The following is a 19,147-nucleotide window of genomic DNA, read 5'->3' on the forward strand; positions in this document are numbered from 1 at the left end:
AACGGTCGTTTCGACATCCTTGCACACGATGTCAAGGCCACGCGGAGACATTGATTAAGGACATTTTTCTTCGAGTCTAGATCGCTATATGCTGATTTCGGTATAAATATGTTTGAATTATCATACGAGGCATTGGTTTTTCGTTGGCTATTAGTATAATTTGTTTAAATAGTTACCGTGTTAGAAATGTTTATACCTAACTTTAAACAATTTTATCTCTTAATTTATCAGTTTTTTATACCTTTTTAAGGTATTTGGGTCGTCTGTATGAAGTTAGATTAGGAAATAACACCATCTGTAATAAAGTCTATGTGTTATTAAATAACTGGTTTATCTCAGTTCCTGTTTATTAGAAATATTAAAATATATTATTTTTTTGTATATTTTGTCCGTCCTGGTTAATGTTTGACACCATTCAATTCAAACACGCGAATAGACAAGAAATATAGACATATATTATTATAAAATTATCCTTAAAAATATGAGTACTTAGAATATAGATACAAGGAAGCTCGTATTACAAAAAATCTATTATTACTATATCTTAATTACTAATGCTAGCAAAATTATTGAACATGTAATTTACCACCAGGTATTTTTTTATTGCAGGAAAAAGGCACTTCATTACCAGCGCAACGGCTAAACAAATATCCATCCAGAGGTTTGCTAAAACATATATTACAACAGACGTACAATCAAGCTGTCTCTGATCCCGACAAATTGAATCAATACGAACCGTTTTCACCAGAGGTATGTTCGTGATTTAGTTTAGCGATTAGTATATTACTCATTTATCCAAATTTCAAAATGTTAATTAATTTATATTATATTATTTATTATTTATATTTTACAAAAGGGCTAGGGAAATTAGCAGATTTGTAAAATTTTACAGGATTTTTCATATTTTGTTGTCACTTACTAAAATTGCATTCTTAACGAACGGAGCAATGACAAAGAATTAGAACTTTTACATGTATTTTGAATATCTTTCATTAAATACATCGAGAATCGTTTGCGTAAAAAGCCAATGAGTTTTAAGTCATACATATTTTTATATCAACACTCTTGCATTACAGTACCTACTTGGAATGTCAGCCAAATCTTTTCATTGGTAATAAAATAGAGAAAGATAAATACAATATGTGATGATGTTGTTTTTCCAGGTATATGGAGAAACTTCGTACGAGCTAGTATGTCAGATGATTGACCAAATAGATATAGGTGCAGAAGATGTGTTCGTAGATTTGGGTTCGGGAGTGGGTCAGGTTGTATTGCAAATGGCAGCCGCGACACCATGCCGGATATGTTTCGGCGTAGAAAAAGCTGAAGTGCCTAGTAAATATGCAGAGGTGAGAGATACTTATTATCTGAGAATTTACAAGTAAGCATGAACATAAAATTTGAATTTGGCGCCATTTGGCGTGTGTATGTCAGAGGTTTAAGTAAAATATTATTTTTTTCTTTTACAGAGTATGGATTTACATTTTAGAATGTGGATGAAGTGGTACGGAAAAAAGTTCGGAGAATATAAATTAATAAAGGGCGACTTTCTTTTAGATGAACATAGAGAAAAGATAAATGCAGCAACAATAGTGTTCGTAAATAATTTCGCATTTGGACCTCATGTAGATCATCAATTGAAAGAGAGATTCGCAGACCTAAAAGATGGAGCGAAAATAGTATCATCGAAAAGTTTCTGCCCGCTGAACTTTAGGATAACCGACAGAAATCTTAGTGATATTGGGACCATCATGCATGTCAGCGAAATGTCACCGCTCAAGGGATCCGTCTCGTGGACGGGGAAACCTGTATCATATTATTTACACATTATAGATAGGACCAAATTGGAGAGATATTTTCAAAGACTGAAAAATCCGAAACTCAAGGTCAGCAAAAGGGTCTGTTTCCAATCACGTCATCTTTCTTATTGTTGTTATGTATTATCTTTTATTATAATTATATATTTTATATTAAGTGTGAATCATGAATGTTGTATCGTGATGTCTAGTGTACTGCATGTGTGCTTTAGAGAAATAATTGCTTATTAAATTATATAAAAGTTGAAACGAATTATGTGCTTCTTGTCTATTGTCAATAACATCAAAGAAACATTAATAAAATTGTGATGTCTCTTGTTACAATAAGTGTTGAATTTGGCTAACAATATATAATTTACTTTAAAGTGTGCTGAAAAAGAAGGATTAATGACGTTTGTGCTATTTCAGGGTGCGCAAAATGGGGACGATGGTGAGGGTACGAGTAAACGTCACCTGAGCGCGCCGCCCACGCGGCAACCCACGCCGGACCTGCTCAACGGTAACAGCAACCACAGCACCGGCTCGCTGCCCGAGCGCCGGCAGAAGGTCGCCAGGCCCAGGGCGGTTAGGTAAGGACCTTCCTCGCTTGTTAACAGTCTAACTAATTAACTGCTTCTCCTTATATAGATTATTTACACAGCGGACACAAACAAATTTAATGTTTTGAGAATCTTACACTATAACGTGGCTACTAGAGTATCTCGAAGATATCGATATTTCGCTAAAATGGTAAGGATGTTACAATTTTTATCTTATTAGTAAGTATTGTTAATTTTGAGGGCGTGAGGTTAAAATGCTAGCGCGTGAGAGTGCCAGACAAGTGCGCAAGCAAACTTGTTTGTATCGCTTCTTGATCGGATAAACAGTAATTGGCTTGCCTGAAAATTATATTAATGTTGTATAATGTATCCGTTACATGTGTTTGCCGCATTCTTTTAGGCACGTAAAACATTTGCTATAGTACACAATAAATTATTTCTGGGACTAAATCATTTGCTCATCACGACTTATAGATGTTTAAAATATTATGGTCGATTTGGCATTACTTGTAAAATCTGCAATTAAGCAGAATGATTTGGCAATACTTATATAAATATCACATTAAACTTGCATACTATTTATCTCTTATGATCAAACAAAATAGATGAGACTAACATTAACCTACTTGAAATACTCATTTTTATAAAGTTCTTTTGCTCTACTAGCAACTAGTGAAGGTGTTAACCATTCGCAGTTGCGTGTATAACATGTGATTGTGAATTGAAGTCTAATCTAATATACGTTACTCGGTCGGGCTTCATCTTGTGTATTTTTTATGTATGTAATTGTATGTATCATTCGTCGATTCTATCAAAAAAATATAATTAAATTACATGAGTCTGCAGACTTGTATTAAATGACTTAAGTTAATACATTTACGCTGCTTATATAAAAATTGCGCTTGTACATATGCAAATATATCTAAAATTTTATATATGAAATAGTAACAAAGAGCATATTGTATTTACTAATTGAGCAATTTCTTTGTACAAATATGGCATACCATCAGTCTTAGTCTTCAAACCGTGAATTTTTAAAACATACCATCAATTTGTTGCACCAAGTTTATAAATTCAACTAATTTACCCAGGCTTGAGTAGAGAATGCCATCAGGCATTAGGTTTGACAGGTTGCTACCCTTGTATCAGTGTTACAATAAATAAAATCTTATATATAAGATTCTCGTGTCACAATGTTATTTACCGTACTCTTTCGAAAGCCGTTTACCGATTTACACCAAGTTTTATATGCATATTCAGTAGGTTTGAGAATCGGCTACTATCTAATTTTCATACCCCTAAGTGATAAGGGTTCTTCACCCTTAACATTTTTTTATTTATATGACAACACAACGTGTGCCGGGTCAGTTAGTAAATAAATAAAATTGGTTAATAAATGTTGCGTTGCGTTACCAGGGGCGAGAACGGTCGGACGCGCGCCCGCGCGGCGGTGGCCAAGCGGCGCGTGGCGCGGCGCTCCAGCGACGAGAGCGACGAGGAGTCCAGCGGCACCGACGACGCGCCGCCCGGCCCCGAGCCCGCGCCGCGCGAGTGGGGCGCGCCCTGGGCCTCCTCATCCGATTCTAGTACGTATTATCCTTTTTTTTATAATATAGGAGTAGCAGACGAGCAATCCACCTGATGGTAAGTGGCTACTGCCGCCCATGGACATCTGTAATCAACCCCAGATAGGATTAAATATTCCTTAGAGGTTGGCCTTAGATGTGCCGCTACCCCTGAGGACTAAGCTGGAACGCCTCGGAAAACTATATCTCCCTTACCACACCCTTCAAAACAGAACACAGCAGCGCTTAACACTGCTGTTATGAGGCAGAAATAGGTGAGGCGGTGGTGCCGCCGGAGTCGAATCACAAAAAGTTCTACCACCTTTAAAACTATCTGTTATACTTATTTCTTATTTCCTTTATAATTATCTGATATGCAGGACTTAATTATGCACTTATCTTAGTTGATGAGATTTACGTATTTTATATGACCTTTCTAAATAAATAGGTAGTTTGAAGGGACATATGGTTCAGGGAGTAGCGAGCGAAACTTGTAATGCTTGACAATATCATGAGTGATATATAGAGATCTCTTAGATTACCTAGTTGAGTTTGTTTGAGGTTATCATTTGTTTTAAAGCTGGACTATAGCAACAGTGGCGTTTGCTCGTATTAAATCTTTTTCTATGTTTAGTATAACTAGGAACTTAAGTAATATACTTATGGCCTCACATAATAAAGTGTAGCTATACGTACAACAATGGTGTGATTGCGTGCGGTCCCCGCAGATCGCAGCCGGCGGTCGACGAGCAAGCGCAGCGCGAGCGCGGGCGGCGCGCGGAGCCGGCGGGCCGCGCGCGCCAAGCGCCGCCGCGCCGCGCCCGCCGCCATCGCCGGCCTCGACCTGCTGCACTCCACCACGCTTGCCTCCACGCTCCGGAACGGCGCGGTTAGTGTTGCAAGCTTTCTGTATGGGATACATTCACACCACTACATAAACAGACCTAAAGTCGCCGAAATTGCTTTCTTCGGTAATATGATATTATTCTTTGAGGGTCCTCAACGCCTTGATTGATGAACAGGAGAAGGTCACTGTAATATAATATACATATACATTATATAATACATAATTTTTTAAAAATAGAGTTTAAAAAGTTGACCCTCGTGGCGGAACGGTCAACATACCGGTCTGACGCGCAAATGATTCCGGGTTCGATCCCCGGCCAGACAGATATTTGAACGATAAATTTAAATACCTGTTCTGAATCCTAGTGTGGGGTCGTGAGTGTAGATAGCATTTATTAGTGATTAAAGCAATATTTAAAATGTTTGTTTTTTTAATTTTAATAATACTGATGTCATAAGTGAACTTCATGGGTAAGTGGAACTGCAGGTGAAAATGTTATCTTGTATAAACAAAAATGTATTGGATCCCAGGAGACAGTGCCGCCGCCGGGCTGCGTGGGGCAGCGGCTGTCGGCGCTGGGCGTGCAGCTGCAGCCGGCCGAGCGCCTGCACTCCGAGCTGGACATCCCGCGCTCGCCGCACACGCCCTACAGCCTGCAGCTGCTGCTCGACATGTTCCGCGACCAGTACCTCGGCTTCGTGCAACGGATGAACACGCCCGAGTACGCGCGTGAAGTCAAGCTGGAGATAGACAAGGAGAAGGTACAAATTTCACCAAACTTTGTTAATAATCTTTGTCTAGTTTTACAAATGTAGAAGTTAAAATATGGCTACATCATCTGACACATCTGGAATTTAAAATATTGTAATTTCCAATGAAATTGCTAAAATAAATATAGAAGTGACATTTTTATACAAAAATATTTAAATTCAATATTTACATCATGAAGCATTATGGTTTGAGTATTACATAAATGCGTTTTTGTTTTACACAGGAGAGAAATCAAAAACTAAAATCACGTGCTTCCCAACTCGATAAGCAAATAAACGTTCTAATTAGCGATAGTGTGGCACTTTTGAAAGCGCGCATGAGCGAGCTCGGCATCCACGCCAACAATACGGTTGACCTGCTGGCGAAAGCGAAGGAAATTGTAGGCAGGCACAAGGAGCTGCAAAGTAAAGCAAGCAAGCTACAGGCACAGGTAAATAAAATAAAAAAATACAAATAACGACTTTGTGTCTTTATACTGTAAACATTGTGTCTAAAAGACTGAATTACTTTTAGGTTAACAATATAGAGGCTGAACAAGCAATGCTCGTTAAACAACGAACTTTAGAAATAACGGAAAAATATAGGCAACTGGGTCAAATTCCTCCCGACGCCGAAATCACGCAAAGCATAGCTCACGATTGTATACTAAAGGAGATATCGGCGACGCTGGCGCACAGGAAAAGGTTGCACGCGCAAGTAGGCCACTTGCAAAACGAAATCATACAAATGGAGAGAGCCAGCGAGCAGCAGAAAGTGGCAGCGCCATCGGTGCCGGTCGCCACGGTGAAGCCGCACTCGGTGAACTCCAAGCCGCGCAAGTCGCGCGACCACCGCTCGCGCTCGCAGGACTGGCCCGAGGTGCCCGAGGTCACCAAGATCGAGGAGCAGAACCCAGAGGTCCTCGCCCAGAAGATACTGGAGACCGGCCGACAGATCGAGGCCGGTAAGATCTCCAAGCCGAACGTGGCCGTCAACGGATACCAGAGGGACCCCGACAGACATGGTGATCATAGGTACATTTTGCATGACTTTTACCCTTTTATTTTAGTTTTTTTTTTATTATCGTGTTAGAATGGGCACTTACATTTTTTTGCTATTTATTTTATAATTCTGATTTATGGTTTAGTTCACTATAATTTTCTGGCCACTGTGCTACATGTGTAAATGTTTTACAATTGCTACTGCAATGTTAATTTCTATGTACATGTTTATTTTTTTAAAGCCTTTATATATTTTGTTGTTTTGTTACGCGCTGTTAGAAACGTATTTAGTATGTATGTAATAAAGAAGACTTGTTAATTACACACTCTATCCCGTATCAATAAAAAATAATGAAGAAAATATACTTTTCGGTCCATATATAAAATATTCCACTTATAAAATTTACACATGATCTTAAGCAACCCCCTAATATTAACGCTTTTTTGTGGTCCGCAGTCTCGAAACAAAAATAATTTAGTGGTATTATATATTATATGTATAAGTATACTCCATACACAAAAATACTAGTCACGCACCCCACACCGATTACTATTACGATGTTTAGTATTTTTTATTGATACGGAGGGAGGGTGAAGTAGCGTAGCAATGTATGTGTGGCGGCACGGCAGGCAGCAGCAGCAGCAGCCGCCGAAGGCGGCGGTGCACCGCGCGCAGCCGCAGCCGCCGCGCGCCGCGCACGCGCCGCTCGCACCCCGCCACTCGCCCCGCCACTCGCCCCGCCACTCGCCCCGCCGCTCGCCCCGCCACTCGCCAGGCAAGCCGCAGAAGCCCCTCAACGTCGTCGCCAAGGTGCAGGAGTCGCCGAAAGTGATCAACTTCGAAGACCGTCTCAAAAGCATCATCACGTCGGTGCTCAACGAGGACCAGGAACACCGGAAGGCGTCTCGCTTGGAGGTAACTATTTAACTTTGCTCAACTTCTATTCATTGTGGATAATCAGTCTGTATACGATCGGTTACATTTCGTTAAAATGAATGCACTAGCATATTTTGATGGAATGACTGACGCATACATTTTTACCTAATTGGCACTAGCAAAAAGGCAAGCCTATAGGATGTTTAGTGTTCACTACTGCCTATGGACAACAATTAGCGGCGCCACATGAAATAAGAATAGTGGTCAAACGCAAAAATTTATCATGAGTCTTAATTTGAAGTCCGTAATATTTAAAATTTATTTGTTTTAATGCATAAAGCCTCGGCAGCCGAATGCGAACCATGCATACAACAACGGATACGTGCGTGCGACGGGCGCGGCGCACGGGCACCCGGCGCACGCTGCGCACGGGCCGCACTCGCCGCACCCGCCGCACGGCGCGCACGCGCATCACGGGCCGCACGCGTTCGCCGCGCGCCCCAACACCGCGCTCGGCGCGCCCTTCGCGCGCTCGCGGGACGTGCGCGACATGCGCGAGGTGCGCCGCGACCGCTACCCGTACGACCGCCGCGCGCACCTCGACCCGCGCCACCACCACTCCTCACCCTCGCCCTCGCAGCCCGACTACACACAGGTGCATATCGATTTTTATTTAATTAATATTTTCATTTATTTTAACTTTTCGAGTACTTCATATTATTAAATTTTGAAACAGAATACTCCTTTGCAGGAATATTCCGTTCTTTATCAGTCTCCTTGTTTGAGACTACATATTTATTAAAGGCAATAAAATGAGTAACGCACACAGGTTTCCCCCGCGAAGTTGGCACTGCGACGGCACTTGTCGCAAGAGCGGCTAGCGGCCCCCGGCGCGCGCACCATAGGCGACCTTGTCAATGGCGAGATCGAGCGCACGCTAGAGATCTCCAACCAAAGCATCATCAACGCTGCCGTCAACATGAGCGCACGCTATCACGAGCCCGCCCCGACGCATTCGCCTCACCCGCCACACACCTCGCATGCTCCGCATCAGCCGCTAGAAGGTTAGTCTGTCGTTTTTTGGCATTATGTGTAATCCCAGTGAATATTCATGATATTTGTCAATGTCTGTTTAAATTTCCAAGTTAGATATATTTTCCGCCTATAGTTACGATTCGATGTGCAGGTTTGGCGGCGTGTCTACAAGCGCGCGTGCTAGCGTCAGAGTACTGGCGCGGCCGCAACGGCACGCCCGACAGTGACGAGCCGCGCCGCCGCACGCCGCCACCCGACTCGCACTCCAACTCTTCTACGCCGCTCGTCGACGAGATTACCGACGCGAGACCCCAAGGTAATGCGACAATTACGTGGTGGGTCTAAATAATGTATACGGAAATACTCGTAGGCAATTTGGCCAACTTTGTATTCTTAAGAATCTCGTGGTACGTTAGCGAATGAACTCCAATGAGAGTTTCGGATCCGGGGATCCATGTCGGTAAAAACGAATTGCCCACCTCGATGATTTCAGAAGGCGAGGGTGGCGAGGAGGTCGACGAGAGCAAGTGGCAGGACCGCATCGCGTTCCGGTTCGACCAGATAATATCGTTCGCGTCGACGGCGATCGAGGACAAGCGGCGGCGGTCGGACGAGGCGTGCAACACGTCGCCGGACTCGGGCATCGGGCACGGCGAGGCGCGGCCCGCCGGCCCGCCGCCGCGCGCGCCGCGCACGCCGCTGCCCGCGCTGCCGCCGCACGCGCCGCACACCACGCACCCGTCGCTGCCGTCGCCCGGTATGTTCATATAATCTTATATAGGGTGAATTTTTTAAACGGGCCTTCAGGGCCAAATCCGAAACTATAAGGATTAGCGAAAAATGCTGAAAGGGACTACGAGCCCGATTTTGTTAAAAACTAAAACTGCATCATTACTTATTTAAAATATCTTTTTCCCTAGCCGGAAATCGAACGAGTTCATTTTGAAAAAGAAATATACCTCTAAATTATTCCACTATCTGATAGTGTTGCTTATAAGGATCAAATTCTGGGAAGAATCGGCTGCTATCTATTTTCCATACCCCTCAATGATAAGGGTTGTTCACCCTTAACATTTTTTTATTTATATGGCAACACAACGTTTGCCGGGTCAGCTAGTACGAGTGTAAGCAAACATGCTTCTGCTGTATTAAAACACGTGCACAAATATATTATATGTATATTGCTTACCTTTAGGATACATTCATAAACATAATGATGATAGGATAATGTAACAATGTTTAACATTATAATGTAAGATAAGTAAGGATGAAGTATTGAATTAAGCTGTTTTTTATTATTTGATGTAAATATTTTTGAGACTTGTCTCTAGCAGTTTTGTACGGACTATATAAAGTGTTAGGTTGTTCCTCAGCGAGCGGCGGTGGCAGCGGCGGCGCGGGCGTGGCGGAGGCGCGCTCGCCGTCGCCGCTGGCGGCGCACCACTTCAAGAAGCGGTTCTTCCGGCGCGAGCGCTGGGGCGCGTGGAACGGCGCGCCGCCGCCCGTGGAGTGGGAGCGGCCGGCGATGTGACGGCCGCGCCCGTAGCGCTGCGCCGAGTGCGGGTTCGCGCACGCCTAGCGCCGCCTCTAGCGTAATTTTGTATCGGAGCACCACCGAGGGACATTCGGCTGTAAATATGGCGCCAGCGGCGGCCCTCGCGGACGTCGGTCGTCGGTTTTATTTGTTATTTTTTATTTTATTTCGAATATATAATGTAATTATGTATATTGATGAGTTTATTTTACGTTTTAAGATTTGTAATTATTTAATAGTTAGTTTTTATGTCGCCGTTCTGTCGGGACGCTCCGAAGGTCGATCGCGCCGTGACGGATTGTATTCATGTGTTCATTTAGGTCTTAGAGTCCGGACTACATGATTCGGTAGCCGTGAGCGGTTCGTTCTTACACAGGTCGTTCGATGAATGTTTGTTGTTTTATGTGTTTCGTTTTGATGTTACGGAGAGCTCAGCCTGAATAATGTCAATCATTTCTTTGGGAAATCTTAAAGAGTGGCGTGCATGTATTGAAATTGTAAATACTACAGATATAATAATTATGTATTTATAGCTATGAAAGGTCAATTTAGCGTATTTGATGACTGATTGAGCAGTCAAATAGGTTAAAATGGGAGCTCTAAAAAAGGAGAGTTTAGAGTTCCCAAAATAGCTGTTCTTAATTTCAAACGTTTAGTGATTGTATAGAATCAAGGAAGAACCTAGTAAACTATGATTAGAATATAAGAGCGGTCAAATTCGTACAGTAATATTTTTAATGACACGATAATAGTTATAAGCTTACTTCTACGGACGAAAATCACGCAGAAAATAGGAATATAATGTTATAATAAATCCATTTTTAACGATGTGATATTACAGCTAAATAAATACACTATTTTCGTACAATTCAAATAAGCACCTCTCGGGCTCGTATAGTCTTATATTAAGCGTCGATAAAACTATTATTGCAGACATTGAAAATTCAAACGTGCCTTTGTCGCGCTTGCAAGAGTATATTGAATGATATAAAATTGTGTTCATGCGTACCGTTACTTAGTTTTTACTTAAAACAATGAACAGTTTTATTAAAATACAGTAAATGCCGCAGTGTCTTAAAATGTTGTGATGTTATTAAATACGTCTTAACTATACGAGTCGGAAAAGTGTATTTTTATTGTTATCATACTTCAAAGTTGAAATTAAATAAAGATTGTACAGTACTATTAAAAGGGGCGAACAAAATATACAATTTTTGATACGGCAAGTTGTTAAGACTTTTGTCTTAAGTAATTTTTCCGAAAACGCATGTAATTTTAATTATAAATGGTGCCAAACTTTCAGCACACTAGAACTTTATGGCTATTCAGTTATAGCCGGCATTGGTTAAGTGCTAAAGTTAACAAACTGAATTGCATACTTTTGTTTTAAAGTATGCAATGCAATAATATTAAGCAATATCTGTCAGTCGGCTTGCATGTGTGCATTGAAGCTTGCCAGATATCAGTAAATGTGTTCAACTTGTTTATATTATTATTGAAATCAAATATACATTTATAATTATATGAATATGTCTTGTTGTACTCTGCTTGAATGTATGAAAATTAATTGAGGTCTTTTTTATTGTAGAAAGAAACTTTAAACAATTGTTCTGGCAATCTTGTATGCATTTTCAATTTTCGTATTTTTTAAATTGCTTGTTGTCCTCGTACTAATAAACTAAATTTCCAGCCCCTATAAATCTTATGAAATATCCATTGTGTTGTATCTATATAGAATTAAAATAAATATTTTTATCCCAATGTGCATAATGGTTTCGTCAATGCTATTATTTTGTTATAAATAACTTGCAAGCCACCACACAGAAATTGATAATGTTACAGGGTTATTATCTTGACAATTTTCAATTTAATCGGCGCATCGATATTATGTAAAAAGTAACGAACACTTTTGTGTAAGTAACAACTGATTTTTATGATTAAAAATTTGCAGTAATCTTAGTTAATACATTCGCTCACGAAGATTATCCGCCTTTTAGGAATAAGGCTTACCTTATTATAAGGAAATCTTTGTAGAATGGGTTTCGTAGATAGATTCTGTTTTTTATATTTTTATAATATATTGAGAAGTACTTTAAATATTGATTATTTGGTTTGTCAAGTTATAAATTGTGTAAATGAATATTTATTTCGGAGCAGACTAGGGGCTGTCCGTAATCTTAATTTATATTCTAATATCGTGAACTTTTGATAGTATTTTTAATTATGTCTCCCATATAATTTATTTGTCTCTAATCGTTTTATAGACGGTCGCTAGATATCCATCCCAAAACGTTTATAGAAGAGAAACTCGTAATTACGTCTGTCGTAATTGATTATTATATACGAAGTAGAACTTTTTACTTCAGATTTTAGGGTATGGGCATTTTTATGTGATTTTATAGATCGTTTTGGTTAATTAGAGGCGTATGTATAGTCATCGTTTATTTTCGTCCTTTTGATGTTACAAAGATAATAAATTAGAAATGTCCATATCCATTTGGTGCACTATTATAATGTAGGTAAGAATTGACGTGAAATATAAGTATGGTGTATAATAATGTAAAAATGTTTATACAAGAGCAAAGGTAATCATTTGAGACCGATAAAATTGTTGCGTTCAGTGAATGGAATTAGAAAGATATAATGTTTATAATACATGGACGACAGGAATAGCGAGGCATACAAGTTAATAAAAAACTAAATTTTATAAACACTATGTAAAATCACTTATCTCGTATAAAAATAAGCAGCAAAAGTTTATTTTCAAATGCTACTAATGCAGTATGATTGCTTGCAAGCAAATATTTGTCCTGTGATTATTAACACAGATACAGCAGATATATATTTCAAGTAATAACAGAAGCTTGGTTTATGGGAAGAAAGACAATATTTATTAATTTAAATAAAGTAAAAGTATTGAATGAAATTCTTATATTAACAATTTTAAGGTTTTTTGTTTTTAAAACAGGCCTAATTATAATGTCGTTTTATGTATTTTAAACATTGGAGTGCACTGGTTTGATTGTGCCTGAAAAAACTCACCAATGCCGCTCCAAACCTCAAAATTATGTGTTAGTGAAATAAGTAAGCTTAAAATCGTTTGAAGTACTGTAGTAAGGTAGTTTTAAATTGGCGTTTAAATGTAGCGTGACAAGATTGACTCAAAGAGTGATTACATTATTCAGTTTTGACTAACTTTTATTTTTTATGGGGAAGTGAGCTAATCAGTGTGACGTTAGTGTCTAAAATAGTACAAATGAGAAGACTTATTGTCGTAAGCCTCGGACTATTCAACATTGCAAATGCTAGGTTTGAGATGTATCCCTGTGTACTAGTTTTATTTTGTACTAAAAGTTAAAAATAAATGAGTAATTATGTAATTATTTTATTATTTTCATCTAACGATCCCTCTCTATTTGTTTCTCCTATTTCTCGCTTAAGTTACTAATCAGTCGTTTAAGCCACTGTTTTAGTTTTAACATTCGAGCAATTTGTAGTTTGAGCAAGCGACGAACAGGTTCTAGTGATGTGATTTACAATCTGACGAATTTAAACTTCTCGTACGATTTTTGTGGATCTATACGGAACTTATTAAGTATACGCCGAGCAAGTTTTGAGTTGCTATCTCAGTCTTACTCTACTTATATAGTCGACCTATGCAAAGTTTTGCCTACCAAAGATTGAGATTTGATTACATATTTTGGCCTACGTTAGTGTGTTGTTAGCCCAAAGCAATAAAGCGTTCTAATTTTCTTCCTTCTGAGCAGTGTTGCCATTACTAATGTTATAATAGTAACATTTCATCAAATAAATACAACAAAATCACTTCCATTAAATATAACAAATCACTGGACGGCGGAACAGGTTTTTTGCATTATATATTTTATATAGGAAGGACCTTCAAAATTAATTTGCTTCTGGGCTTTGATCAAATCGTAATGTTTATTGTTTTAAACATAGATAAGTGTTTTAAAGATGATTTACTGTTTTCTAGTTCGTAAGGGTTAGCAAGTACAAGTAGCAACACTGTTTCTAGGTACATTTGTCAAAATTGTCAATGTCAGTATGTCATAAAATACGATATTGGTTGATTTATTTTATTCATCATTCTTCATTATTCATTGTCCCAAAAATAGAATAACTGACCATAATAACAACTATAATTTAATTTCTGAGAACAAGGGAGCTTATTAGTGCAATCGTATTATCTTTTAAATAACAACACAAGTGCCATACATACGGAGATTATTAATGTGTTGATGTTATTACAACAAGTGATGTATCGAATACTGTGATTATTTATGTATTATTTTTATATTATTTGATTTCTTATATTGATACATTATCCTGCTAACGTTTCCAAATGAAATGCAACATACGAGAGCTTGCTCTGTTGAGCGACAAGCCCTGCGTTATGGAGGGAAGGTTGAATTACAAAAAGATATCAAATGGAAGTTATCGTAATCAAGCAGGTACGAATGTAACTACTAAGCTATGAACATTGTGTATATTTAGACTTAGCAATTAACCTTGACTACACATAAACACACATTGGGACTAATAATGTCAGAAAATTATAGCTAAACATAACTGATTTGTATGTTAACAGAACCATTATGAAATATTTTATCTCAACATGGCTAATAGAGGTATACTTACAGCTAATATAACTGAAAATACTATCTTGTATGTAAAAAGGTGATTAATTGCATTCCAAAAATACTTGAATTGTGATCCAATACTGTATAGTGTATGTGCTGCACATACAGTATTGGATCACAATTCTTAACCAAATTGATAGCAATATTATCCAAAACCTGCTTATCTAATCTACTTTAATCCTACTGTTATTTAAATAAAGCACATTATAAAAAATATATCAAAAGAATGATAAACTAGGTGTCTAGTTTCTTTTCTTATTTAGGTTAAACAGCCCTAATGAAAGTATGTCATGAATTTAGATGTCAAGGAACTCACTGTGAACAGGGAGTTTTTTTATTATACTTTGCTATGCCTGGATGATAGACAATGTACAATTTCTATAGGTTTATTTAGATTACTGATTCATTAATGTTTATTTCTTGCAGTATTCAAGGAGAGATGGTTTCGACTTATAAATAACTATTTGTTTTATTTTAAAATCAGTGAAATGGGTAAATTTGACACAAAAAATCCTTCCGGAGTGTTTGTTATGGAAAATTCGTCAATACAAATGGAGCATGGCCAGAACATATCATTCTCATTTTCTATTTCTTTTATGTAAGATATTTATTTATGTTACTTATTATTTCATATTGATAATTTGTATTCTTCAATATTGCTTTTATTTTAATTTAAATCTTACCCATATTAGTATGATATGTAATAAATAGGGTAATTGTTAATTAATCAGTATGCAGTGATAGCCTACCAGTTGGAACTCTACCTCACGATCGAGCTGTCTGAAGTTTGAATCCCAGACACACACCTTTGATTTTTTTTCAAAGCTATGTGCATATTACAATATATTATATTAAGAATTGTTGACCCAATTATATTTTTTCCAGAGATGAACCTGAGAAACGGCATGTGTTCGCGGCACGATCTGAAGACAATGTGGTGCAATGGGTGATGAAACTTCGAGAATGTTCTTATGAGTATCTAAGGAACAGGCTTCATACTCTTCAGTCTAAAATTTTTTCTATAACTGGAAAGGTACATATTTTTATAACTGATATTATAACACTATTCTAAATCTATAATGTTGTGAATTAGTCTAGTCAAAGTATTATTAATGGTAATGATTAATGAAAGTGTACTATTTTCGACAACAGGAAAAAATTCCAGTTATTCATATTAGCATGTTTATAAAAAATTATATATATTAAAATATTTTAGTGGTGATCATAGCTTAAAATCAAATATATTATGTTAATAATATACTTACAATTATATTCAGTACTATATTTCCACACAAAAACATTAAACCCACAGTTATTATAATCGTTATAATAACAGCTTAAAATGGTTATTTGAATATTGGGGCCATTTTCCAAATTGAACTAGTGCATGAGTCTGACATCATTTAGGCCAAATATGCAGTTAAAAGAATCTTTAGGTGTATACAAATATAACTTAAAATTGTATATAATTTTTTAGGATCCTCTGTTAATGGTGCCAAGAAATGAAGGTGCTTGTTTATGGGCTCCTGCAATACCCTTCTCAACAACTCCAGCATGCACTGTCAATACGAGTTCATTTAGTTGCCATCTACACACTAATGGTGCTTTTACACTGGAGAGGAGTAAATCTGATGTCCAAGCCCATAAGTACTTACATGCAAATTATACTAAAAACACTAAATTTTATACTGACAAACTTGAGCAAGTTGAGACCAAAGAAGAGGTACAAAAGTTTACATTAGAAAAGAGTAAAACATCAGCGATTTTTACATCAAGCATGAACCCCATTGATGTGTCGATCTTTGATAACCGTCCAGCATATTCCCGCGCCGCGCCCAGTCCTCCTGTAAGGACCAAATTATCTCCAAACAGTAAACGTAGTGAACTGGTGAAAGAGACGAAATTACCTAATGAACATTTATTGGGAATAACTGGACTGCTAGATGAAGTGCCTGTACCGCCTAGAAGAAAGGTGTCACCGAAAACTTCAGACAGTCCTTCTCTACATTTAGAAAGTAATGTCAATACCAGTAAAGTCAAAAGTGAATCAAATGAAGATCTTATACAGTTTTAATTTTTAGAATATTTGGATCATCTATCCCACCAACTATTTAATTATAATAATGTAATTGTCTTGCCGCTTATTATTGATATCACAATATTTATGGATTTTGTCGTTTATATTTAAGGCGGATTAATTTTATAATTTTTTTATTGCATTCACACTGTGATATTTATTGCTGAAGGAAGGTTTTTCAATTGTATACTTTTATAAACATTACAGATTATTTAAAAAGAATTGAATTCAAATCAATTGATTTACGTTAGTAAATGTTTAATACATGTGTAGAGGCAGTAGAAACGAAATAGATGTTATCATGGTGTTTTGACGACATATTGCACGGTCATAGTGTTGTCGGTCTTAAAAATAATTTAGCAAATCATGTATCAGGCTTGTTTATTATGCCTAAACAGCGTTTGTACTATGTAGTCTGTAGTTCCGAGTTTACTTTGGAGTTAAGACAAATTTCTAGATTTACCGCTTCAAGATACATGTAGTGTCATCATTTGGGACTAATTGTCTATTAACTACTCAGTAGAGTATGATGGTTATTCACAGTAGTGAATAACCATCATATATTTAAATTCTATACCTCATTAATTTTAATTCGTACTGTTTAATAAGTCAAAAATGTATGTATTGTAATTTCTATTTCTTTATATTAATCCTTTACTTCTAGAATTTTGGTACAAATACTGCACAAGTATTAAATATATCAACAAGCAATAAATATCACAGATTAACCTAAGCCGTAGAAGATATTAAAAAAAACATAAAATGCGCTTATTTCCTTTTGCCAAAAGTACTTGATCTTTGTAAAGCTCTCTGTTACGCAGCCTCGATAGTTTTTGCGTAACTATATTAAGGCCTAGGTAGACGATAATTGTGATAATGAGAGCCGCCCAACGTTGGTATCCGGATTGTATCACACGTTTGCTTGTCTTTTGTTGTTCAGTGGAGAGATTAGATCAGCGTATTACGATGTCTACTCTTAATTTATTTGCCTATTTACTTTAAAATGAATATTGTACTATAAAATATATGGCTTGACGAATGAAAATATATCTATAGTTATTTTATGATTAAAGGAAAGAATACGAGTTATACCTACATTCAATTTATTGTTTTTTTTTTTATTTTATTGACTGTATCTAAGAATATTAAAATTATAGGTAAATTGAGGTCGAATTGCCCAAGACTGTTATACAGTTGTTATCAGGCGAATGTGCATCGTCAGTGGTTGTGCACTGACCTTTGTAGATAGTATATGACGTTACTAAGTCGTCGCTGGGATCATTTGCCTCTCACGAGACAACTTTGTGCGTCGTGATTAAAGCTAGTCCATTAACTTGCATTTTAAGTAAATAATTGTGTTGTCCACAATAATAACCATTTCATAATGTTATATTTTCAATTATGTTTTTTCATTTATACTATAATGGTCTAATTCAACTGAACAGTTTATTACTACGAACAAGTGTACGAATAATTCCTTAAAAAATGGATTTACTTACTCTAATTTTCTGATGCGGTGTTCATATACTAAGAAATAGTTAATGCTCAGTATACAGAACTAGTCATTAAGAAACTTTGTAACAGAATCAGAGCAATAGTAGGTACTGTTCAGCCCATGGTGTAGTGTTGATAGATAAATATTTCTTTTGGATTTTTTCCAGAATGTTTATTATTTATGTAACTGCTGTAGAAAATCTACCATCTTCAAAACTTTAATGTGAATCGACCCTTAATTATATTGGTCATTTTAACAGATTACGAAAATCACAATATCATCGGTGCGTCGCTTCACGCAAAAGTAAACCCTACAATATTAATTAATTATAGAGACGTCATAGGGCAATGTATCCTGTAGTGTGCACTGTCCATAATTTTCCTCGTACAATATTATTAATTTCTTGTATGTATAATAGTTTAAAAATAAATTGCCTTATTGAAACTTATATTATGTAACGATAGTTACAATTATTTAATACTGGACATCACACATTTTAAATGAGTATTATTACAATGTATATTTTTTATGAAATGTAATTTAGCATGTACACTGCAATGAATATTGAAATGTTTATACAAAGTAGGTATATTTTGTTGTTGTATATACCATTACACGTATTATGAATGTATATTTTTATACGAATTTGATACACTGTAACTTTGCAGTTGCAATGCTTGATGAGAAAACAAAATAAAATATTACATACATACATTACGTGTATTTTTATTTTTTTCCTTTCTTATAATGGTCTCTAAGAGGAAAAAACTGGACCTGTCGTACCCTTTTGAACTCTGGTAATTCCCGGCTAAGTCTGGTAAGTTTTAAACCCTGTTTTAAAATGCTTTTTTGACTATAGCGATAATTGCTTAATATTCTTGTCATTTATGGAACATGAAGAAATAGTACTTTTACTATAATAATATGTACACTATTGTAATAACATTGT

General features: G+C 37.0%; 2 protein-coding genes across 3 annotated transcripts in view; both read left to right on the forward strand.

The window, feature by feature from the left end:
- The window catches only part of gpp (DOT1 like histone lysine methyltransferase grappa), a 28,578-nt gene extending 15,233 nt beyond the window's left edge, over positions 1-13,345 (forward strand). Inside the window, exons 4-18 of one of the 2 annotated variants that reach the window (XM_073088709.1) lie at positions 610-750; positions 1,164-1,349; positions 1,470-1,898; positions 2,226-2,386; positions 3,773-3,942; positions 4,650-4,810; positions 5,299-5,529; positions 5,763-5,969; positions 6,053-6,552; positions 7,150-7,435; positions 7,737-8,051; positions 8,226-8,460; positions 8,583-8,747; positions 8,925-9,188; positions 9,805-13,345. In XM_073088709.1, coding sequence (XP_072944810.1) covers positions 610-750; positions 1,164-1,349; positions 1,470-1,898; positions 2,226-2,386; positions 3,773-3,942; positions 4,650-4,810; positions 5,299-5,529; positions 5,763-5,969; positions 6,053-6,552; positions 7,150-7,435; positions 7,737-8,051; positions 8,226-8,460; positions 8,583-8,747; positions 8,925-9,188; positions 9,805-9,962 — 3,609 coding nt within the window. In that variant the 3' untranslated portion in view covers positions 9,963-13,345. The remainder of the gene's footprint in view (positions 1-609; positions 751-1,163; positions 1,350-1,469; positions 1,899-2,225; positions 2,387-3,772; positions 3,943-4,649; positions 4,811-5,298; positions 5,530-5,762; positions 5,970-6,052; positions 6,553-7,149; positions 7,436-7,736; positions 8,052-8,225; positions 8,461-8,582; positions 8,748-8,924; positions 9,189-9,804) is intronic. The other variant, XM_073088717.1, reaches the window with a different exon arrangement.
- Positions 13,346-14,008: 663 nt separating this feature from the next.
- LOC140753899 (uncharacterized) lies at positions 14,009-18,910 on the forward strand. Its single transcript, XM_073088729.1, has 4 exons — positions 14,009-14,437; positions 15,053-15,224; positions 15,512-15,659; positions 16,104-18,910. The coding sequence occupies exons 1-4, from the start codon at positions 14,329-14,331 to the stop codon at positions 16,698-16,700; spliced, it is 1,026 nt and encodes a 341-aa protein (XP_072944830.1). The 5' UTR covers positions 14,009-14,328; the 3' UTR covers positions 16,701-18,910.
- Positions 18,911-19,147: the final 237 nt, after the last annotated feature.

The sequence above is a fragment of the Epargyreus clarus genome, unplaced genomic scaffold (assembly GCF_041222505.1).
Source record: "Epargyreus clarus isolate Ecla_fem2 unplaced genomic scaffold, WU_Ecla_fem_2.2 ptg000003l, whole genome shotgun sequence".
NCBI lineage: Eukaryota > Metazoa > Arthropoda > Insecta > Lepidoptera > Hesperiidae > Epargyreus > Epargyreus clarus.

Coding starts and splice junctions, on each gene's coding strand:
- LOC140753899 (XM_073088729.1), top strand. CDS start 14,329: ATGAAATGCAACATACGAGAGCTTGCTCTGTTGAGCGACAAGCCCTGC. Junction 15,225..15,511: donor TCATTTTCTATTTCTTTTAT/GTAAGATATTTA, acceptor TATTTTTTCCAG/AGATGAACCTGAGAAACGGC. Junction 15,660..16,103: donor TTTTTTCTATAACTGGAAAG/GTACATATTTTT, acceptor ATAATTTTTTAG/GATCCTCTGTTAATGGTGCC.